The following is a 21,107-nucleotide window of genomic DNA, read 5'->3' on the forward strand; positions in this document are numbered from 1 at the left end:
ATATGAGCATCGTTGATCGGATTATTTACGGGTACCAGGGCACGTATTTGTTGCTCTACCTGTGCAACGAGTCTAAACAGATAGATGTTGCTTACCATAAACTAGTCATGTTTCAGGACCAAGCCTTCGGACAGGCCTTCGTTATTCTTTAAACAGTTTCAAAACATTGGAAAAGAAAACATTCCTCTTCAAAGACGGTAATCACTTCGCCGAATCTTGCACCAATTGCAAATCAGAAAAGCATTGTCTCAGCTAGAAGAAACAAAAAGGAAGCCGGAGCAAAACTTTTCCCTCCTCAAATCATCGCAAGCTTTTTGCGTTTTTTGTCCCTTTCTCAACTTAATTTATTTTCTTATTTTCCACTGTTTCAACCGTGGCTATCTGACTAACATGTGCCGCCTGATTCCGACAGGTTGATCGGCCAGACTGAACGGACGTAGAAACAGCAACTACTGGTAACGCTTTTTCACCCGCGTCTCCTACGACAGACTGGTCCAATTTTTCACAATTTCACGAAGCAATCAAACATAACAAAAACTCCCAAAGGGCAATTGGGCTGTTGCGTTGCTGAATTGCTGCTCGTTCAACAGCTTCCTTACCTCGGCACGGATGGCGGATCGAAGAAACCACTTGTTCCACTTGTTCTATAAATGCCCACCGTGAAATTGTCAGTCAAAATCTCAACCGTACGAGAAAAATAAAGCTTCTTTTTGCTTTGTTTTTGCCCCCACCTTTAGTGATGATGGAGCAGCGAAATGATAGAAAAATATTTCATGGATTCACAAAAAGTTTTTGCTTGTTTTGTTTATTTGCGTTGGACCATATTATGGAGACACTGTTGGATGGCGTTTGGCAAAGGTTGAACGTGGTACGTTGCTTTAAGTTACAACGTTGGATGAGTTGAAGTTTGTTTAAATGTTAACCAAGCGTTGGTTTACCATTGAAATAGCACAGCTTTTCTCCGTATTGTTTAACCGATATTTATAGATAAAGTATTAATTTAAGCTGCTTATCTATGAAGGTGGGTAGTCCTTGCCATGTAAAGTCTTACGACTTATGGCTTATTAGAGCAAATCTGTACACATACAACGCTGGGAATGCTTCTACTTTTGATGGTTGAATGGGTAACTTGAAAGAACATTAAATAATTCGTCAAGAGCTGAGTAATAATCGTACACGCTTTTTGACTTTATGCGAGATTATTAGTCAAGTTTAAGACGATTTGGGCAGAATTTAAAAGGCATTCAGGTAGGATTTAATAGCATATTAGTCGTGGGATTTTGTACAATTTATGCAATTTTTAAATTCTCTCATTTGCTGAAACATAATTTGTCAGAAAAAGATTTTTTTATTTTCTTCATATTTTAATTCCTCAAGGGATTTCATATTTGACTTATTATGAATTGAAAAATGTTATATCGTCGATTTTTACAATAATTATTAACCATTGAAGCAATGATAGAACTAATCACATTTGTTTAAAACTTATAGCAATTATACATCCGTTCCACCATTCCTCTGGCACAACTGTTCGAAAACTGCAAAACAAACACAAATCAAAGGCTTGGGAGTTTCCGTCTTGTTGCTGATAAATTGATTCCCCGTATGATAATCCTTTTCCAACTCGGGACGGAAATTTACCCGAATGCTCTTCATCGTTGTAAGACCGTCTCCCTCCAAGCTCTTCCACTGCTTTCCTGCTTCCCTTGCACACCAATTAAACCTCAATCCCCAGCACTGCGCTCAATGCTACGCCGTGCGCTCTTGTCATACCCAGGAAACATGCTCGTGCACTTTGCTAACAAACGGCACTGTCAGTGCGAGCAAACAATAACATTGTATTTATCATCCCCCATCTCACCCCTTCTCACACACGCACACACCACGCAGACCACTCTGCATCTATTCCGCACTAAATCGTGCTTCGTTTCGCATCGTCGAAAAGCATCATCGTGCGCGATGATGATCACTGCCTTTGGTTTGAAGCACGATCCGTATCCGCTCCTACGGCCAGGCACAAACCGGCTTCCGCAGGCTACAAGCTGCTAAATTCGCACACCACAGTAGTGAAACACACACACGCATACACGGGACCCTTTTCCCCCGAGTGGGGATGAAAGATCGCCTGGGTAGGAAATGAAGAAATGCACAGCCGCAAAGATCCGCGACTCGTAGTAATCGAGAAGCAAAAGTCCTCGTCACAGCCAGCAGCAGCATACTGCCACAGCGATCCCTCCACAGTGCCGGATGGACAAATTGCTTTCGTGCACTGGATCCACGCGTCCGGGGGGGGGGGGAGGTCCCAAAATCATCCACCCGAGCGAGCAAATAATCCCACTTTGGTTGGAAATAAATATATGTCTGATTTTATTGCCGGGTTTTATTGATTTCCGTGCGCTTTTTTTGTTTTGCTCTTCGTGCCAGCAGCACATCGCACAACCCGATGCCTTCAACCAGACTTGGAAGGCTGATCCTTTTGGCGAAATGCTGTACTCTCATCGGCGCCCACGACGACGGTCGCTTGAGTGTTCGACCCCGCCCGATACGCGAAAGTGTTTATCATCCCCACGGCCATCCTTTCTCACAGCCATTCCATTCCTTTCCTGCGTATTGTTGGGAGTGTTGCGAGGCTCAAAGCACAACTGTCGGATAGCGGTAAGGGCAGCCAACAGGGGCAAACCAGTGCCTTAATTTATGCCGGCGCAAGCGAAACCGAAAATTTACGTACACCCTGGGCTGGCTGGCGGTGACGGTGTACGTCGGTTCCTGCCCGGGAAATGCCAGTACGGTGGCAAGCACCGCACGCGGAACAAATTTATGCACTTTCCATCAGTAAAGGCACGTTTGGAGGGTGTCGTGAGTACATAAGTCTGCGCTCGGTGCGTCTTCTCACCCAGCGAACGGGAAGCTCCTTTAAGGCTCCTGGTAAGCCACATAATTGTTTGTACTTTATCGTGTGCAGCATCACCACCGTCCTTGTGTAGTCCTTGTGTGCGCGCGTGTGTGTGTGTGTGTGTGTGTTGCTACGCCACCTCCGGGCAGCAAATGAACCGTGCGGTAATCGATTGTTTATTTTTCGTCACAAAAACCACTCAAAGCTGAAATCTTCGCAAATTTACACATTTGATGCCTGCGGGCTTACATCGCCGAACGATTTACTCTTCTTTTTTTTCTCTCCTCGTTTTCGTGTATCTGTATGTGTGCGAAGCAGCGAGTGAACACTCGCTCAATTCAATTTCTTTGCATACCAATTTCACGATAGGTCGCGCGCCATCACGTGTCGACGAGCGGCCCCAAATCCTCTGAGCCAGTAAATCAATCGAAGGTAATGAGCTTTCCTTCCCCGAACGCCCTGTGGACGCATTCTCGAACGTCGGCCCGGCGGGATGATAAAGGTGAGTTAATTCTACAGCTTACAGGGAAACGATTTAGAGTTTAGAAAAACAAATAACGGATCATGATACTTTCGAAAAACGATCGCGTTTGCCTGCCTAATGCTTTCTACACAGCGCCGAGCGGGAATGAGCTACGAGGGCAACCAGCAAGCCCACGCAGAAGGTGTAACGGCATGATGAAAATGATGCTAATTTTACTGATTCCAAATAAAATATTCGCAAAACAGAAGGGAGAGCGTCAGTAGCGTTTTCCCTGTAGTACGTCAGTCGTTTTTGCAAGTTGATGAAAACCTTGGGGTTAAGGCAGGCACGTGGCTATTTTTAGTTGAAAAAATGAATCATTAAGTAATCGCTGTTCGTGTTCTGAAATATGTCAATCAATTGCAAAGTTGACGCCCTGGAACACGGTTTCCTCCAAACATCCCCACATTCAGCACCTCGACGCCATCTCTGCCTTTCCGTCAATCGTTTTTTGCTGGATTTCGGGTCATTTCGAAATTCGCGGAAACGAGAAAGCCCATCGTCTGGTCAACAGAGGTAAGCTTCGTTCTGCCGAAAAACACCACATCCTGTTTCGCCGCGACCCCAAAACCGCTCAAACAAGCATATCATCGCACCATGGGAAGATCCTGAATCCAGCCATAATCAACAAGTCCTATCGCACGAGTAGGAACACCTACCGGACCCACTCGAACAACCTCGATAAATCCAGTATTCCAGACTCTGCTGGTTCGGTGGTGTTGACACCACCATCCGCCACCTCCTAACCAAATGCCATGGTTACGCGACACACCTAGCCATCTGCTAATTAGACACAGATTTTACTACAATCCTATCACCCAAAAAACTGCATCAGAATCGCCTGATTACGATTTATACGCGTCAGAAATTTATTTTGTTGAAATGTAGAGTTTTAACATGTTATCAGCTAAAATCGCAATAGTTTTATACAATAATAGATCCATGTCCGCAGTAGTTTTGCACTAAACCACTAATTACCACTTAAACCAATTTTTGTAGACAGAGCGAGAGGCGAATGTAGTCTTAGGTACTCTAAGCTTCTATAATAAAACGAGAAAAAAGTGGCAAAGTTGACAAGTAGTGGAAAGATATCTTTGAACTCCAAATCGTATTAGAGTTCAACAAAGTAAAATTTGAAAATGAAGGATTAAACCAAGCTCTATCGTTTCGATTTATTCGCATTGTCCTGTCAAAATTTTATACCGGATTTGACAGATGACCATAGCGCTTCTTCCATAGCGCTTTGGGCCTTTGAGAGGCAAAGTTTACCATGGCAAAAGCTTCCCAATTTTTGGCAGGTTGAATCAAAACATGTTGTTCGGAAAACTATGCAAAAACAATCGGAACTATTAAACTGTGCCACCAGCCTTATATTAGGCTTTCTTTGGAAGGCATCAGAAGTGTATAGATGCATACAAATCTGTTTTTTATGCAACATTATTTCCAGTTCAAGTACAGAGCTCGCAGTTTTTTTTTTGTAAACCATTATGGGCAAAACCTTTGTTTTTTTTTCGTTGTGATAAAGTGTGCACCCTTACATACCAAAAAACGTCTTAAAAATTGTGTTCTAATGGGTAAGATTCGAAAATTTTGTAATGAAAATTTTTCATTGAAAAACTACAACTCTTCACACCGAGAGGTTTGTTCCTAGCCTCAATTTATGCCGGCACAAGCGAAATCAAAAATTCACTTGTAAAAATTCCTACAATTTACGGCTTTAAAGAAATTTCCATCCAAAAAACTCATTTCTAAAGTATGAGGGGGCTTCTTTTTGATTTAAACGGTATATAACTACCTTCCCACTTCCGATGAAATCTGCACGACTCCAACGAAAACATCTTTCCTTTGTACTTCTGGTCCCTTTATGGTCACACTCGAACGGTTCCGGTCGATAAAACCTTCCCGGGCTAACAAACCACCACCATCATCGGTCAGCCTGTTGCCGGCCCATATATGACCGGGAACTGCCCATCACGAAACCCCTAATATATCCGGAAAACAACAATTCTCAGCTCGCCGGTCAAATATACCCGAAAGCAAAGCAAAAACCCCGACGCACTAAAATCACCCGCACAAAATGCAAAACTAGCCCGTACCACGGATCAACCCCTGGCGACCAGCGAGCAGAGAGAAAAGTACCCCACACCCCGTTCCCGTCACGCTGCGCCGGTCGCACGGGAAAATGCGTCCAAAATCCGACGAAGAGTGATCGCGTGTCTGTGGGAAAAGTAATGCACGAGCCACGGTAAGGGGACATCGTGGTACGTACAATTCCCTGCTTCCAGTAAGTCACACCAGCATCACGCTCGCGCACCCTACACACCGCATTACACCGGCCCGTATCTTACTGGCCGTGTTCCGTTTTGCATTAACGAGGGCTTAGCAGGGCGCGCAAGACGCACGCCTTACCGAAGGAATCAACAAACGGGCGGCACACATTACACCACATGACGGACCCTGGCTCAAGTGAGTTTCCCCCTTTTTTTGCGTGCTCCTTTTCTTTGCTTTCGCTCCTCTCGGCTTGCCGTACGAAAACACGCACACGTGACCCTTATGTGAGCTGCTGTCGTTCGTGTCCCGGTGGGTTCCGATTTTTTCTTCCGTATCTTTGTGCGCCTTTTCCCTGATCCCTGAGCAGGGTTTGGACGCGCGCGCACGCTCGCGCAAGTGACTCAACCATCCACCAGCCACCAGCATCTTGCGCACGCATCAAAGCAACCCCGTAAAACAGTTAGCTCCGCCCATTCGCCTGAGTGTGTATGCGTGTACGCAATGCTCCGGGGGTGACAAAAGATGGCCGTTCGCGATCGGACGTCATGCGGCAGGGCGGAGCCTGCTTGATTGATCTTAATTGAGTATAAAAAGCTGATGAAGCGCAATATTTAATTCATTGATAATTTTGCATCCGACCCGACCGATACTCGTCGTTTGTTGCTCCGTTTCGGTTGACCACCCAAAAAACGTAGCTCGAATTTTTTTTTTTTTCACGGAAACGCGAGAATTTTTCCGCTTCTAACATTTCCCACCCCCCTCCCGGGCACAGCTTCATCCCCTGAAGGGATCGTGTATGGGGTGTTGTGTGAAATTATTTAATTAATGTGATAGTGCCCAGAATGAAACTGACAAAACTCGCCGTACTCAGTGTTCAGGTGGTGGTTCAGTGCACCTGTTTGCCTTGTTGGTCAATTAGTTCGCCGGTTGATTGAAAATCTCGACCCAGTTCGATACGAGCCAGTGGTGCGTGAGTGTGCATGTGCATGTGTGAGTGTGTTTGTGACGATTTGTGTGAAACGTGATGACACCGCAAACACCTTTCCAAGTGTCTTAAGCATCAAACAGTGCCTCTGCCCGAAGGGTGTAATGAATGGTTTAGCTTCCAGGTGTTCATGTGTGTACGTGTGTCCGTGCATCGGTGCGTGCGCAAGGTTTGCCGTGTGTTGAATTAAATCTGTGCATCCCTTCAATCCTTTATCGATCCGCCATTCACCCCGAGTTCCCGAGTAATCTGCTGTTGTCCGAATGGTGGTAACCTGTGAGCCACCGTGCGTTCATCCAATTCATTGTGGTTTATTTATGGACTTGTTGGTGGTCCACGTACACAAACTACACACGGTACACCGCTCGGCGAGTGTATGATCCGTGGTAGCCGCTGACGGGTGGTTAATTGAAATCTAGCGTCAATATTTCACTCTTGACTTGCCCATCGGCATACCGGCCATGGAACCGTCCACCTTCGACGACCAGATATTCGGTGACTTTACGAGCGACACGCTCGGTACGCTGGCGGGCGCAACCAAACCCATCCATGCCGGGCCGTCGACGAGCACGGTCGTTGCGGCGTCCGGTCACGGTAATCTCCAGGTGATGATGGGCATCGGTCATTCGCCGACGCACGACGGTGGTGGTAACGGTGGCGGCGGCGGTCATCAACGACTGCCCGAGGTGAACAGCATCCTCTCGGTGTCGGGTTCGCCGAGCTACAAAACCATCGACTACACGAACCTCAGCAAGGTGGAGTATCACCATCTGGCAAACGGCAAGCTGGACGGTTCGTCCTACTCACCCCCGAACGGCACACAGTCGCACCAGCAGCAGCAGCAGCAGCAGGCAGGCCTCGGCTCACAACCGGTGCCGGGAGGCAACAAGTCGCTCGAATACGTCAACTGTAAGCTGGAATATTACACCGCGCTGCCCATCGCCCACGATAATCTGAATAAAATAGAGTTCGTTAAAACCCTAGATTACAACGGTAATGGCCGGTTAGACTATTCCACCTCGTCCTCGTCCTCGCCGAACGGCCCAAAGTCCATCGATTATGGTGCGCCGGTCGGTGGGATCGGTGCCAAGCTTGACTACGAGACAACGATCGCCATGTTTCAGCATCCGGGACCACCGCAAGGACCGTCGTCCGGCGGTCCACCGGGCATGGTGGAAGGTTCGATGCTTGGCAGTGGCCAACCGAACGGTGCCGTTGGTGTGCCGGGTATGGCGGGCGGTGTTGGTCCGGGCAAAGCGAGGAAAAGCGACGACATGAATGGTGCATCCGGTTCGTCCACACCGACCACCACTACGCCGATGGACGGTGCAGGAAACGGCAAGAAGAATGATAAAAAGAAATCGGACCCGAACGGAATCAAGAAGAAGAAAACTAGGTAAGGTTTTAAAGGAGCAGTTGATAAGCAGCTTTAGAGTCCTAATCGATATTGAATTGCACACGCTTGCCAGGCACGAATAATTTCTCACCTGTCGCAAAGTGTTAGTCCGGCAACGCATTTTACTGACGTCGCAAACAAACGTGGGAAATAAAGGATTATTAATTTCTTGCTTCAGCTTCGGCAGTGGAACGTCAACTGCTACTCACATTTTGTATATTTTCTCTCATAATCTATCATTCAAAAGGGTCGGGTTATCTGCTCTTTTTTTTGCATCCCAATTTTAATGTGAAACATCACCCTTCAATTGGGAAAAAATGTTCATCAACTATGAACTGTTGGCTAAAGAGCGAACACAAGGAAAAGAGGCTAGCGGAATATTTATCGGCATTCGTCATCGTCAGACGTCGGGCTTAAAACGATTTTCAATGACTGGTCGAAAATCATTCAAACGCAAACGCGTTGTTTGTATTTTTTGGGGGGTTTGTGGGTTTTTTGCTCCCTTCTCGGGATGATCTGTACGCGGAATGGATGTGCACATGGAATTCGGAAAATTGCATGACCGATGAAAAAAAAAAAACCAGGCCTACATCAATAACGAGGAATGAAAAAGTAAAACAACAAAGTACAAAACACTGGAAAAGAAGAAAAATGTTGCAAAAGTTTGTTAAAATGGGCTCACCCAAAAAAAAAAACCTCCCCGACAGACAGGCCGATACTGAATGAATGGACATTTTGTCTGACGTATTGGCGTACCACAATGCAGCGATGGGTGCGATTGTTTTTTGTCGAGGCAAAGCCATCAACTTTGCTACATTGATTCGATCCATTTTTGGCTGTCTGGTTCGGAACATGGGTCAACATATCCATCGGAATGTGATTTATCATTTCTGCACATTAACGTGGAATGATATGCAATCTCTCGGCGAGTATTCGATTCCACGAGCTTTTTGTGGGGCAGTTTGTTTGCTGCGAAATGTTTAGCTGTATTGCTTCGAAGGGATTTTTACTTTTACTGTAACGTATGTTTAACCGATACGTAATAATGGAGACTTACATAAAAATAATTCACTGCCTTCTCTTGAGGAGCATACGGACAGTAATGCTGGTTTTTTGGCTCAACCTTTCCAACGATAATTTAAATTTTTTTTTCCATTGTTGTTAAGATATTTGTGGCCTTAGTTAACTTAGTTTTGAATACGAAATTAAGAAAAAGTGCATTGATTGAGGTGCTGCAACCAAAGGTACTACTTGTACTGATGAACAATCACAGGGCTAACATTCTTTGAACTTTTCTCTTCAGCCGGTCTATTCCTTACAACAATTTTTCTAATGCAGTTTCCGAAGCCCAAACTAAAGCACCACATCTGCATGTTGCTTCTTGATAAGGCAGACACTTTCTGGCAGTCTATTTCATATTATAGAATTCCAAAACCCAAAATTTTATAATCACCTATCAATAAGTGCTGTTTAACGTTAACGTGGTCTCCATCATCCGTGATTTCCTTCTAAAAGGCATAAATTCCCATACAACAGACTGAGATTTTCATTTTTTTATTTTTTACTTCATCATGAAGGCCGGGCCTTATTCCTTAATTACTAGCCTTATATCTTGCTTTACAACGCATATCACTTATATCCTATTTGGAGGGTAGACATTTCCTTCTCCCTCTGTTTAAGTGCACTTTATGACCACCAGTGCCTTTTTGGAGCATCGTGCCGTGGAAACTGGCAACTGGCTCCCAAGATAAAACCCATTGTTGCGAATACTCTGTGGTATTCGCAACTCCATTTCGTTACTAGCATTTCAATGTTGTGGCTGGCGGCCCCATCATCGTCAAACGCACGAGACCATCTAACTCTCGCATTCCGTCAACAGTAAAGCCGCGAGGCACAACTTCGCGTCTCTCAAACCTAATAAAAATTCAAAAATATTTTTCCACAAATTTTTCAAAGCAACTCTCTTGTTTTTTGTCAGAATTTAATTCTCCAACACGAACTCCTTTTTGTCTGAAACATACTCATTTACATATCTCGATACAGACACTTTGTATCCATTAGACACGTTCCTCAAATAAAAATAAAACATTCCCCACACAATCCAATCCGCTGAGGGGCAACTTGTCACTGGGTTACAAATTTGACGATCTCTTACTCTCTTAGATACCTTATCATTCTTCCCTGACCGCACCGAACCGATTGTTAGCTTTACTGTATTTGTTCACTGTTATCAGATTAAATTGACCATCCCCTTAAATATATGTATGTGTATGTGTATGTGTGTGTGTGCGTGGGAAAGTGGACCTTCACTGAATCCCTAACCCAAACCTCAAACCCAAAACGATCGCATTGTATCCACTCACCAGTACAACAACCTTGTAATCATCATCTTACAATGAAGTAATTCGTCCGATATCCCATTTTTCTGCAAACTAAACCTTTTACGTTCGCACTCGCCCGACTCGCACGACCTCTCAATACCCCCTGCACCCGCCCGCCGTCTTCTACAAGGTAACCCCATCGCTGTTTAGCTGCTTTCTTTTTTCAAAAGGCTGCCGCAGATCGAATTCCGCAGCTTCAAGGCATAACCCTCACATGGGCGAACGAAAAAAAAACACTCACGCACACACACACATACAGACACACAAGAAAACATCACCCTCATGCTTCCTCGATGGGGTGGTCCCAGGTTTTGCCAAACACCACCAAAAAGGGCACCTTCGGTACCTTTGCTTACCCATTTTCCTGAACCTTGATTAAGTGTAAGTTATTTATCCGTTCGGGTCGGTTGCCCCACGAAAATGTTGGAATGTCAGGACGTGTTCTGGTTTTTCCCCGTGCTTTATTGTATCAAAAATACCTTTCGCCCGTAGTCACCTTGCCGATGGTGCGGTGCCTGCAAAAGAATGCTACAGCACGGTGTCCCAAGCTGACGTTGGCGATGATGATGCTGGTGACGAGAAGTAGGTGAAGGACGGCGACGAACACGACGACGAAAGTCGTTCTTGTGCAAGGGAGTTGAAGGGTCAGATTTATTTATTCTGATCAATCTTTTCAGCAACCGGTATTCGTCTTTTCGTCTAGCCTTTCCTCTGGCTTACAGGCTGCTAGCAGCAGAATTCACAAAACGTTTCACAAAGCAAAGCAAACATTCGCAGCAAGGCTAACCGGCTTTTTTACAGAAATGATCGGAAAAGAACCGAAAACAAACTTAGGGTAGTTTCTATACCGTTCCCAATACCGTTTGTGTCGAACTTTCTATTCCGAGATAATCCAGTAAGTGGTCAGGCTTTGCAAGTGCACCATAAATACACATTTACCTAAAAATCACAATGCTCTTCGGGGTAGGTCTCGCATGCATCTTCGTTCTGTGTAAACAACCCTCAACCGCATGCGACATGCTACTAATCGAATCCAAATAAAGAATCTATTGCTCTCCCCCAGAAGCATGTAATCCCACCCGGCAGGCTAATGAAAGGTAATTGTTCGACCCAAAGTTTTGGAGAACTTTTGAGCAAAAGTCTAAAGCTCTGTGAGTGCTGTGGAGCCATATTTTGGACTTTTAGCTCGCACGTACCTCTCCCGCGCTTACCGTCCGCATTGCCGGTCAACCCTTCCAATTAACAATGGACTAAAATCAAGCCAACACAATCGATCCTAATAGTGTTTATGAAGAAGTTTCCCTCTACTCAGGTCGCTTAAGCTACCTACCTACCGACAAGGATCGTACATCACACCGGGGTCAATCTAATTAAAGGCAGCATTAGTTGTGCCTGGGCTAGTGAAACCGGTCGGCCGAGTGCTCGTACCAGTTCTTGAGACGTGCCAAGATACGGACGGCAAGTCTAGCAGGCAATAAAAATTTCATACCTTCAGTCCCAACCCGAGAACCTCTGCGAGGGTGTCTGCGTGAAACTGGCACATGAAAATCCGTGTATCTTGCAGTGGTAATAAAGAACACACTGTTAGTGCTGGGGCAACTGTGTGCCGGAAAGCATCGGCAGTACCATTAAAGGTTCGGTGACTAATTCTCGGGCTAGCCTATTGCGAATGAAAACATTTGTATTCATTAGCCGTCCGCAACAATGCTGGACGGAAAATCTTTCCGGTTCCGGAAGCTTTTCCCCCATCCAGGTGGATGCGAGCCCGGTACCAATACTGTTGCAACCGAGCATGCAATGAGACCAAACGTTGTCGAGAAGAAGGTAAATATGTTGTTTGCTGGTACTGTACTAGTCTATAGTGTTCCTAATGACCCACGCCAAAGACATATTCTTTCTCCAAAAATCCATATTCTCCTGCTAGATGCTGTGACTTTTGTGCTGTGTCCCTGTTGGTGTCCCCGAAATGCAATTAGGAAGAAGCAGAATATCATGCTGGATGCAGTCATGCGTGCATTGCTAGTATGGAAACACACAATAGGACTGTATCTCTGCTGGCTATTAAACGGAGAAGTTACGAAAGCTCTATCGTAGCCAAGCGTTGGCGACTAATGTCGATTGGACGTAACCTTCACCAGCCAGCCAGTGGCAATAGCAACCATTTTAAGCTTCTTTCAAATGCTGGGTGTATTTAGTGTACGAAAGGTTTACGCATTGCCATTGTTTTCCATCCCATCCGCTCGATTGTACGGTCACAACAGGAAAGCTCCTCGGAATTGGTCGGAAAACTTTTACAAAAGTATTTCTCTACTGTTGGAGTGATGTACAATATTGCGTAGGATTAGGCCATTCATTGGATGGGCTTTTCCCTGAGATATCAGATCCACCAATCATGGACCAACAACTTCATTATTTTGACCTCGATCTCATGTTGATACTCACACATGGCACATACTATTGCTCTATCTTTTACGTTTCTTTCCCGCACGCTTCTCATTGCAGGACGACCTTCACCGCCTATCAGCTGGAGGAGCTGGAGCATGCCTTCGAACGTGCGCCCTATCCGGATGTGTTCGCCCGTGAAGAGCTGGCCTTGAAGTTGAACCTTAGCGAGTCCCGCGTCCAAGTGTGGTTCCAGGTAACGGCTCGTCGATTACCTCATTGCTTATCGTTGCCATTCTCTCGACCATTTCGTACCGCGCATCGGTTTTCTTACTTAACTCGATCCACCGCTCTGCCACCTTTTCAGAACCGGCGTGCGAAATGGCGCAAACGAGAACCGCCCCGGAAGTCGGCCTACCTCGGCAACAACAGCCCGTCGGCCCCGATGAACGGTCCGATCGGGTCGTCGTTCAGTCAGTTCCCGCAAACCGCAACCGTAACGCCACCGGGCAGTGTCGACAGCTGGTCCACCTATCAGGCACCGTACGAGCTCGGGCCGCACATCAATCTGCTGTCACCGGCCGTCAGCCCGTACGGGTCGTTCAGCACCCAATACGGTACTTACATGCCCGAGAGTCACATGTTCCCGCCGGTCCGGCAGCACTACGACTACGGCAGCCCATCGAGACCGGGCGAACCGGGCGATGGTGAGTCCGGCCATCAGCATCAGCACCACAGCCACCATCATCATCATCATGCGCATCACAACCATCACAACAAGCCCGACCACTACGCACCGACGATGGATGAAAAGTTCGAGACGCACTGCTCGGCCGGACTTCCCGACGGGTAAGCATACATACTCACACCCACAGGCACACACAGGCGCGGGACAAAACGGAAATGAAACAATTCCTCCCGATTATTTACGGAGATTTAGAGACAATCTACTGTGTGAAAGGCACGAGAAACCGTTACCGGTTCCCATTGTACGAAGCGCCCGATTGAGAGCGACCGACCGTACGCTAGGTTTCTTCTTCCTTCCGGAAGGAAAATTGATGCCCGGAAAATTGGGTCACAATGAATTGAACGCAGCATCATCGAGACTTCGGGGTTCTGTAGTGCAAATTGTTGTACGCCGTGCAGGAAGACAACCGAACGCACCGGTAAAACTAAACCCTCAAGTTATTTGATGCACATTTCCATCACCGGACGAATTCCGCGGAAATTCCACTCACGTTAAAGTGAACGGGGAACGTTGATGGGGTTTTCCATACCGTGCGCGGACAAAGATTGTTTGGCGTTGCGTTGTTGCAGCGTTGCTTAGCAATAAGATTTTGGTTGGCTGATGAAATGATTCAATATAGTGACAGAACCGGCCATATTACCGTTGCAAGTGTACTATTTTGTGTTACTTGGTAGCGCTAGGGTTCCTGTGCGAATTTATATCCACTGTCATTTAGAAAAGGCGGTACCTATTAACCACATTGTAGGAGCAAGTATCATTTGTACGGATTGTGGTTGCCCGCCAATGTGTAATACAGAGTGGCTATGTTGAGACCTTAGAATGGAAGTATCATTGAGCGTAATTTTATCTTGCTTTGAATTTTTGCGCTTTGATGCTATCGATAAACTAATAGAATTTCCTGAAACCATCAAAATTCTAAACATTTAAAACTATGATGCATCTACCTTCAATAAAGCGCATCCTCATGTGTTTGCTCATTGATCATGCTCATTGTATAGAGCGTGTGAGGTTTGTGTGTGTTGAGAGGTATGTTGTCGCCCTCTAAGTACTCGATACTTCTATGACCAAACAGCTTATTATACACAGATCTGCCTATGTTGGGGCCTCATGAAATCACGGAAGCCCCGAGCGTCGTCCAAGCAAGTTTAGTCAGTTGTCCCTTGGAATTATCAAATCCCAATTATCAAGTCCCTTTGAATCACACAAATCATGATCGTTGATCATTTAGTCTCACTAAAAACTTAGACTCACTAAAAATACTTACCAATTACATATTTAGTCTGGAGAGTTTCGATTTCCGCTGAAGCCACTGCATTAACGTGTAAAAAAATTAAAAAGGCGACAGAATGTTCCAATTTTTCATGCGATTATGCTGTTACCTGTTGCTCGGCCCACCGGTCAGTGGTGTTTACGTGTTGAGAGCTTAAACAGTTTACGAAAGCCACGCAAAAATATTGTAAGCATTTTGAGCTGTAGTTTATTTATAGAGCCTGCTCAATCCGGGCATTAAAACACATCAACCATTGTGTCACACTTCTTGCCAATCAGATATAATTGGGCAAAGAGCTAACAGATTCTGGTTCTCCTGAAGAAGAAGCCTGCTTCTGGCCGTCCAACAGTTTTAAATGACCGGAGCGTTAAACAGAAACATCCCATCTTCTTTTACTCAAAACTGACGATGTCATGTGAGATTTATAGTGCAAGGCGCTTCTTTAAACGCTGAATGCAGGAAAAAATTAAGCTTTCAGAATTCTGATGGATTACAAGCATGCCAGCCAACCTTAACGTGCACCACCGCTCCTTGATCGCGAATTATTGGACCATTTTAAAGACGAGATTATGTCTAAGTGATTTATTGACCTACATCACGGATTAATCGATAAAACAGGCGGCTTTTGAACTGCAAAAAAAAAAAACAACAAACACAGTTCTTTTTCTGTAATTTATTTTCAATATTTCGACCCATTGCAGTATGGTACTTAAAGGTATTTTAGATAAATTACTCAAAAAAACAAGAGAAATTAAGTTTTTACATTATCCTTTTCGGTTTCAAGTTACCAGTTAAAAGGTATAATTTTCAATGCCCATGTTAGTGTCATCAAAATGTGGATATTGATTAAACCTGTTGCAACTATCTAGTTTTAGCTAATGTTGATTAATGTCCAATGTCCCTACCAACATTTTGTTTGTTGCGGTAAACCTCAGTTTGTAATTAACTCACTCACGAGTTTACTTTATCTTTCCGCTATTCATGCACACTGCCAAATTGGTATTTGCTTTCAATTTCCAAACCAGACATTAAACGATCATTGGCTAAATGCACAGCTACAAGAACAAAAAAAACACCCCGTGACGTGTGGTAACCTTTGCAAAAGGGCAACACTCACATCATCAAATCCAAAAGAAAAATCCAATAAAGCAAACATTTCAACTTACTATCTGCGCAAACTGTAAGCAAACTCGACTCATTTTACCAAAAACTGAACTGCTTGCCCCTGCAAATACGACGATTCCGTATCGGAAAAGTTTCGCCCAGCACGGCACAACGCTTTGAACTTACCGGCAATGCCAACACCACACACTGCTTGGTCACTTTTGCACTCGACCCTGTACATATATGCCAAACGCACCATTGCCCACACACACACACTGATTGCATGTATCGGTTGCCGGTGCGCCAGCCAGCATCGAGTGTATGCAATCGGACATTACGCCACGCTCCAAAGTGACCAACGAGGCGAAGAAATTGTTTACACCGAGGCAAAGACAACGAAAATGCAAACTTAATCGAAAATTGATCGAAATACAGCCCGACAACGGTTCGTCATGCGGGGGCTTCGTTGGGGAAAAATAGTGAGGAGTTTCGTTCATAGAGTGAAGTCCTTTTTTATGATGACCAACCGTTTCTCCACCGAATGGAGTAAAAAATTGTGATAAAAGCGCACCAATAGCTCAGTGCATCCATTTATCTCTTGCCGAACTCATGAGTATTTGTACCGAGCGTTTCTCGGGTCGTGTAAGAAAGTTTTCCATCTTTTTCCTCCTACAAGACGCCCAGACTCTTAACAGGATGGAAAATTTAAAGAAAGACAGCGAGAAAAACGGACCGAATGGGTGGAAAACTTTCCAACCCATAATCGATACCCGGTACTGACGCTAGTTTATTTGCTCGTTTTACACACCCATTCCCGCTTTCCAATCGATGGGTCGATACCGATAAATTGTTGAAGAACATTTCGCAAAAACACACACACACACACACACACACACACACACACTCTCATCTCACTTTTGCTGTAAGTTATGCTCATCCATCTTACTTCGTTTTAACGTGCCCACTACATACTTCAAAACTACTGCCATCGGCACACAATGCACACCGACGGTTTGACCCAACGCTCTCCCCATTTCGGCCATTTCGGCCCGTGGAAAGTGGAACGAAAAACAACAACCCACAGGAACCCACATTCGCACGAGAGTCGAAAAACTAAGCGGACATGATGGGTTTGGCAATACTTTCTTCGGTTTTTTCTTTCCTACCTCTTCCTTTTACCCTTCTTTTAACAAACTACTTTCGGCAACTGCACGGGAAGAGCTCCGAGTGGAACTTCTTGGAAACTCCAAAAACTTTGTTTGCATTTCAAACACCTTTTCTTGTGAGTGAGGCAAACTATTCCCTGCTACCGGAATGGTTCGGCCGTGGCGTCGTCATCCATCCAGTGGCATCGCCACAGTGTTTTTTTTTCACTCACGTGATCTTGCTGCACCGCCCTTCGCTGCAACAAATGAAGAAAGTAGCAGTTGTTTCATTCGCATTTCCTTCCCCCGCACTTGCTTGGAAAAGCGAACCGAAAGTTGAGCCGGCACAACGTGCACACAAGGAATGCCGGGACGCTGGTGCGCCACGCCATCCCGCTAGCAAACTGTTCCGGGTGAAGTTTTGTTTCGCCTGGCAGCAACATTTGTTGCACACCCGCTGATAGAGTTAACGGCAAACTTGCTGCAAACGAGCTGCAAAGCGACGATCCATTTCGTTAGTTCTCGCTTACAAGTAATAATGGGCGGGTGCGAGAATAACGGGACCCGAAGAAGAGGTGGCTCTTCAACCCACGTTCCCTCTCTGTTTCCTATCCAGTCAAATAGCCCAGTTGTAAGTGGTACTTGTTTGGTGCAACTAAATGAATCCCATTTAACCTTAACGCTCGCTGCTCGATGGTTGTAATTTGAGTCGCGGTGGCCTTGCAAAACCAGGCCCAACCTGTACCGGTCACCGGTGTTGTCATCGCGAAGGAAGATAATTAAAATTGTGCCAACCACTTGCTAGTGGTGGCACCTGTAGCGGGAAGCGCTGGCTTGCTGACTTCGCCGGTGCCGAAATCGTACGGCCCGAATAAAGGACGGAACTTTTTTGACAGATTTTTTGGTTCGTTCGCTTTGCGTTTTCGTTGCTTGCAGGAGATAACTCTTTGATTTATCTGTTCGGACATTATTTGTGTGCACTGGAAAGGACTTTTGTGAGTTTGAATAGCAGTAAATTAATGGGATTGGAATTGAAAGTTGGGCGTTTTGGAGTTTAGTAAGACACTCATTGAACAATGGTACGACTTTGGTTACTTTTGCTTCAAAGTGTACACCATGGAACAGAGGACCGTTCGCTAGTATTTCCAAGTGAAATGATATTAAGAAATTGTTCATTTTGGTAGCTGATATTCTAGAGAACAAAAACTTTCTTTCTGTTTTAAACCATTTATCAGATTTTTGTTGAAGAGTTTCGTTTGATGGTAATATTTAAATCTAGGGTCTAATGTTTTCTAGGAGCTCTCAATGTTGACCGTTGCAGCTAGCCCTTGACAAGGGGATATTCTTCCTCTTCTAGTTTGTTTTCAACTCTTAGCTCACTTCGGCGTCTGGTATAGTGTTCTTCTTACCATAACGACCTCTTAGTTCACACCGGCCATCGAAATGGCTTACTAGACATGCCGATACCATGTAGCCGGATAGTCTGTCCTTACTGACCATCCGCTCCTGTTGTGCGTACTGAATAAGAGCGAGTGAGTGATATAAAAACGGAACTCAAACTAATGAACGAATAACAGGTTGGCTGATAAGTCCCCGGTCTAACAAAGAAAAACACATTTTTTTTGTCAAAAATCGTTTTTATTATTCAACATAGTTCCCTTCAAGAGCGGTCCGGAAACTCATCATCAACCAAGTTTTAGCTTCCACTGTATTTTTTCCCTTCAGAAAACAGTATTTTATCAAAACACGAAATTCCTTTTTTTCCATTTTTTTCACAATAACAAAAGATGCTTGACAAAAGACGCTCTGTCTCACAAACTAATTGACATACAGACGTCATATTTTGACACGAATCATTTGAAGGTTGGTGCTATATAAAAATAATATGCATTTAATACTAGCGGCGCCATCTATATGTGTCAGACCGGGGACTTATCAGCCAACCTGTTATTTCAAATGAATAAACTCTTCTCAATTTTTTTTTATAACACTTTTGTAATTATAAAATCAGATAATTTTTACCACTCGTTTAGGAGTCGTTATAATGAAATTCAATCTGAAGGTGTTGATAGTCGACAGAGACATTCGATTCGCAGACAGTATTTAAAACCCTTTTTTTATTACAATCACAAAGAGTTTAGAAAACTTTTTTCAAAAATTCACATCGCAGAGAGTTATTAGAGGGGTGGCTCGGTGGTGTAGGCGAGATCTGCAGTACTGGGATTCAAATCCCATCCGAATCGTCCCCCCGTAGTGAGGACTGACTGTCCAACTACGTGGTTATCGTCAAGTCTAGTAAGCCATCTGATGGCTAGCGTGACCTTACAGGTCGTTAAGCCAAAAAAAAAAGAGTTGTTACAGATGTTGCGACACTCGTTTCTCATAATGTAAGACTGGTCGCAGCTGGATGAAGTTTAGATCTTTAAAAAGATTATTGTTTTCAGAACGGTTTTATCAACGGCTTACTTTCTGAAACACCAGCTCCTATTCCCTTAACAAGTCATGAGCTTTTATGGTTGGTTGTTTCTGTTGAACTCGTATTAATTTAAATGCCACGTGCCGTTTGTTATTGCTGAACACCTCAACGTTCGCAGTAAGAGTTTATATTCTCTAACCATTTCGTAGGATTTAATTATTTAGTATGTAATTTTTCATTTCAATATTCAGGCAAACTGATGCTTCAACTGTTTTTGTTTATGTTTGCTTAAAGCTACACGCTATTAACTTAAAGTTGAAACATTGAAAATTGAAAACATTGAATATTGAAAGCATTCCAATGTTATACGATCTGAGGTTATGGATAGCTCATTAATGTTGCATTAAATGAGATGGAACGCAAAATTAATTAATGCCATCATCAAATAACTTCATTTGCATACAATGACATTTACTTTGCCATTCTATTTAAGCTTAATTTTATCTATAAAATTCTAAGAAAATCCATTTGACTTATCGCTATAATTACGCACATGAAATGAGTAGCAACCGGGCGATTATTTCGAAATTTTGTACATTTTATATATGTTCCGCGAAACTGGTTAATTTCATCTCAATTAGCGTTACATGGTACCCCTAAATCGGAAATGGAAATCTGATTTCCGCAAATATGTCGCTCTCGTCAATTCAAAAATTTCACATAAACCAAAACCTCGTTTACTTTCAATTTAACATTCCGGCCGTCCCAGTAATGGAGTGAATTTCTGCTACTATCTGTGCAAAAAACCGCACAGTGTGTCACGCACGGGAATACCGAGCCGCGGGTTGGTTTAATTTATTTTCACGACAGTAATATATCCAACCGGGCTCTGGGCTCCACCCATCCCGTGTTCTCGTGCTCCATCATTCACTTCAAACGCGACCAACCACGTGTTTGTGCAGGTTTATTTTTCGTTTGATGTTACCACCGCACACCGTTACTAACCGTAATAAATCACCACCATCAGCTTACCTTCTGCTTTCGTCTGTTTCTTTACCGGGTCGTGCACCATCGTCGCCGTCATGGTCGCAATTAGTCTCACGAATGGAAAGTACGTCGACGACACGAAGTACATCCACGGTGTCGACGTGCATCACTATCCGGACGCGGATCCCAAGTACGGCAGCTGCCACCAGCTGGACGATCCATCCATGAAAGCACACTACGGTCCACCACAACCATCGCAGCAGCAAGGACAACCGCCACCGTCTTCACAGCAGCAGCAGCAGCAGCAGCAACAGCAACAATCCCAGCCAGGTCAGTGTCAACCGGTCGGCGTAGACGATCCCGACTCGCTCGGTATGGTAAAGGCCGAGGAGAATGTCACCCACAGCTACGTACTTCCATCTTTTTTGCCCTGATTGAGAGCATCAGAAAGGGTTCGCAAACGTCCTCGCAACCTTCCACCTCACAGCACCAACATCCGGCGCCTCGACCGTCGTTCCGAACTCGGTACGAACCACCGTTTCGCCATCATTTCGGATAGTTCCGTCTAGCTTTCGGACATTCCATTTTGAACCATCCAGCCAGCCG

The 21,107-nt window shown here is 44.7% G+C and overlaps 2 protein-coding genes across 2 annotated transcripts in view; both read left to right on the top strand.

Annotated features, from left to right (window-relative positions):
• LOC126558402 (sorbitol dehydrogenase-like) overlaps positions 1–21,107 on the top strand; it is a 286,926-nt gene that overhangs the window by 15,401 nt on the left and 250,418 nt on the right. The window lies entirely within an intron of this gene.
• On the top strand, positions 7,067–20,984 carry LOC126557419 (uncharacterized). The gene is made up of 4 exons (XM_050213194.1): positions 7,067–8,068; positions 12,952–13,087; positions 13,199–13,680; positions 20,611–20,984. Exons 1-4 carry the CDS (start codon positions 7,134–7,136, stop codon positions 20,933–20,935), a joined length of 1,878 nt encoding a protein of 625 aa, XP_050069151.1. The 5' UTR covers positions 7,067–7,133; the 3' UTR covers positions 20,936–20,984.

This window comes from Anopheles maculipalpis, chromosome 2RL (genome assembly GCF_943734695.1).
Source record: "Anopheles maculipalpis chromosome 2RL, idAnoMacuDA_375_x, whole genome shotgun sequence".
Lineage (NCBI taxonomy): Eukaryota > Metazoa > Arthropoda > Insecta > Diptera > Culicidae > Anopheles > Anopheles maculipalpis.

What these genes read in the sequence shown, in the direction of transcription:
- LOC126557419 (XM_050213194.1), top strand. Translation starts at nt 7,134, where the DNA reads ATGGAACCGTCCACCTTCGACGACCAGATATTCGGTGACTTTACGAGC. An exon ending in ATCAAGAAGAAGAAAACTAG is followed by an intron (nt 8,069 to 12,951) that starts GTAAGGTTTTAA and finishes TTCTCATTGCAG; the next exon opens with GACGACCTTCACCGCCTATC. An exon ending in TCGGCCGGACTTCCCGACGG is followed by an intron (nt 13,681 to 20,610) that starts GTAAGCATACAT and finishes GGTCGCAATTAG; the next exon opens with TCTCACGAATGGAAAGTACG.